The sequence below is a fragment of the Sinocyclocheilus anshuiensis genome, unplaced genomic scaffold, assembly GCF_001515605.1.
Source record: "Sinocyclocheilus anshuiensis isolate Anshui unplaced genomic scaffold, SAMN03320099.WGS_v1.1 C32128072, whole genome shotgun sequence".
NCBI lineage: Eukaryota > Metazoa > Chordata > Actinopteri > Cypriniformes > Cyprinidae > Sinocyclocheilus > Sinocyclocheilus anshuiensis.
This window is the reverse complement of record NW_015611360.1, coordinates 1-712: the sequence shown is the minus strand read 5'-3', so window position 1 is coordinate 712 and position 712 is coordinate 1. Positions and strand designations below refer to the sequence as shown.

Here is a 712-nt window from a genome sequence, read left to right as displayed (position 1 = left end):
TGCTGCATCTCACCTTGATCTTCATGGTGCTGGGGGCCAGAGCAGTGATCTCCTTCTGCATGCGGTCAGCAATACCAGGGTACATGGTGGTACCACCGGACAAGACGTTGTTGGCGTACAGATCCTTACGGATGTCGATGTCGCACTTCATGATGCTGTTGTAGGCGGTCTCGTGGATACCAGCGGACTCCATACCTGAGAGGTGAGGCGTTCAGTCAACAACACTGATCAGTACATGTCAATGAAAGACCATCCGAGCGAGACTCACCGATGAAGGAAGGCTGGAAGAGGGTCTCGGGGCAGCGGAAGCGCTCGTTACCGATGGTGATCACCTGACCGTCGGGCAGCTCGTAGCTCTTCTCCAGGGAGGAGGAGGAGGCGGCGGTGGCCATCTCGTTCTCGAAGTCCAGAGCCACATAGCAGAGCTTCTCCTTGATGTCGCGCACGATCTCGCGCTCAGCTGAGGAGAGGCAAGGGTCGCGCGTTAACTCCTGCTATTTCGCACCTGTTCTCCCGTGCAGACTATACCGCCACTCACCGGTTGTCACGAAAGAGTAGCCTCTCTCGGTCAGGATCTTCATGAGGTAGTCAGTCAGATCGCGACCGGCCAGATCCAGACGCATGATGGCGTGGGGCAGAGCGTAACCCTCATAGACGGGGACGTTGTGGGTCACACCGTCACCGGCGTCCAGCACGATACCTGCGGAGGACA

The 712-nt window shown here is 57.6% G+C and overlaps 1 protein-coding gene across 1 annotated transcript; it reads right to left on the bottom strand.

The window, feature by feature from the left end:
• Positions 1-6: 6 nt before the first annotated feature.
• On the bottom strand, positions 7-704 carry LOC107682372 (actin, alpha skeletal muscle-like; the record flags this gene model as incomplete). Its single annotated transcript, XM_016478630.1, has 3 exons — positions 7-195; positions 269-460; positions 539-704. Coding segments are annotated over 3 exons (547 nt in total), but the record flags the coding sequence as incomplete, so codon positions are not given.
• Between the last annotated feature and the right edge of the window lie 8 nt (positions 705-712).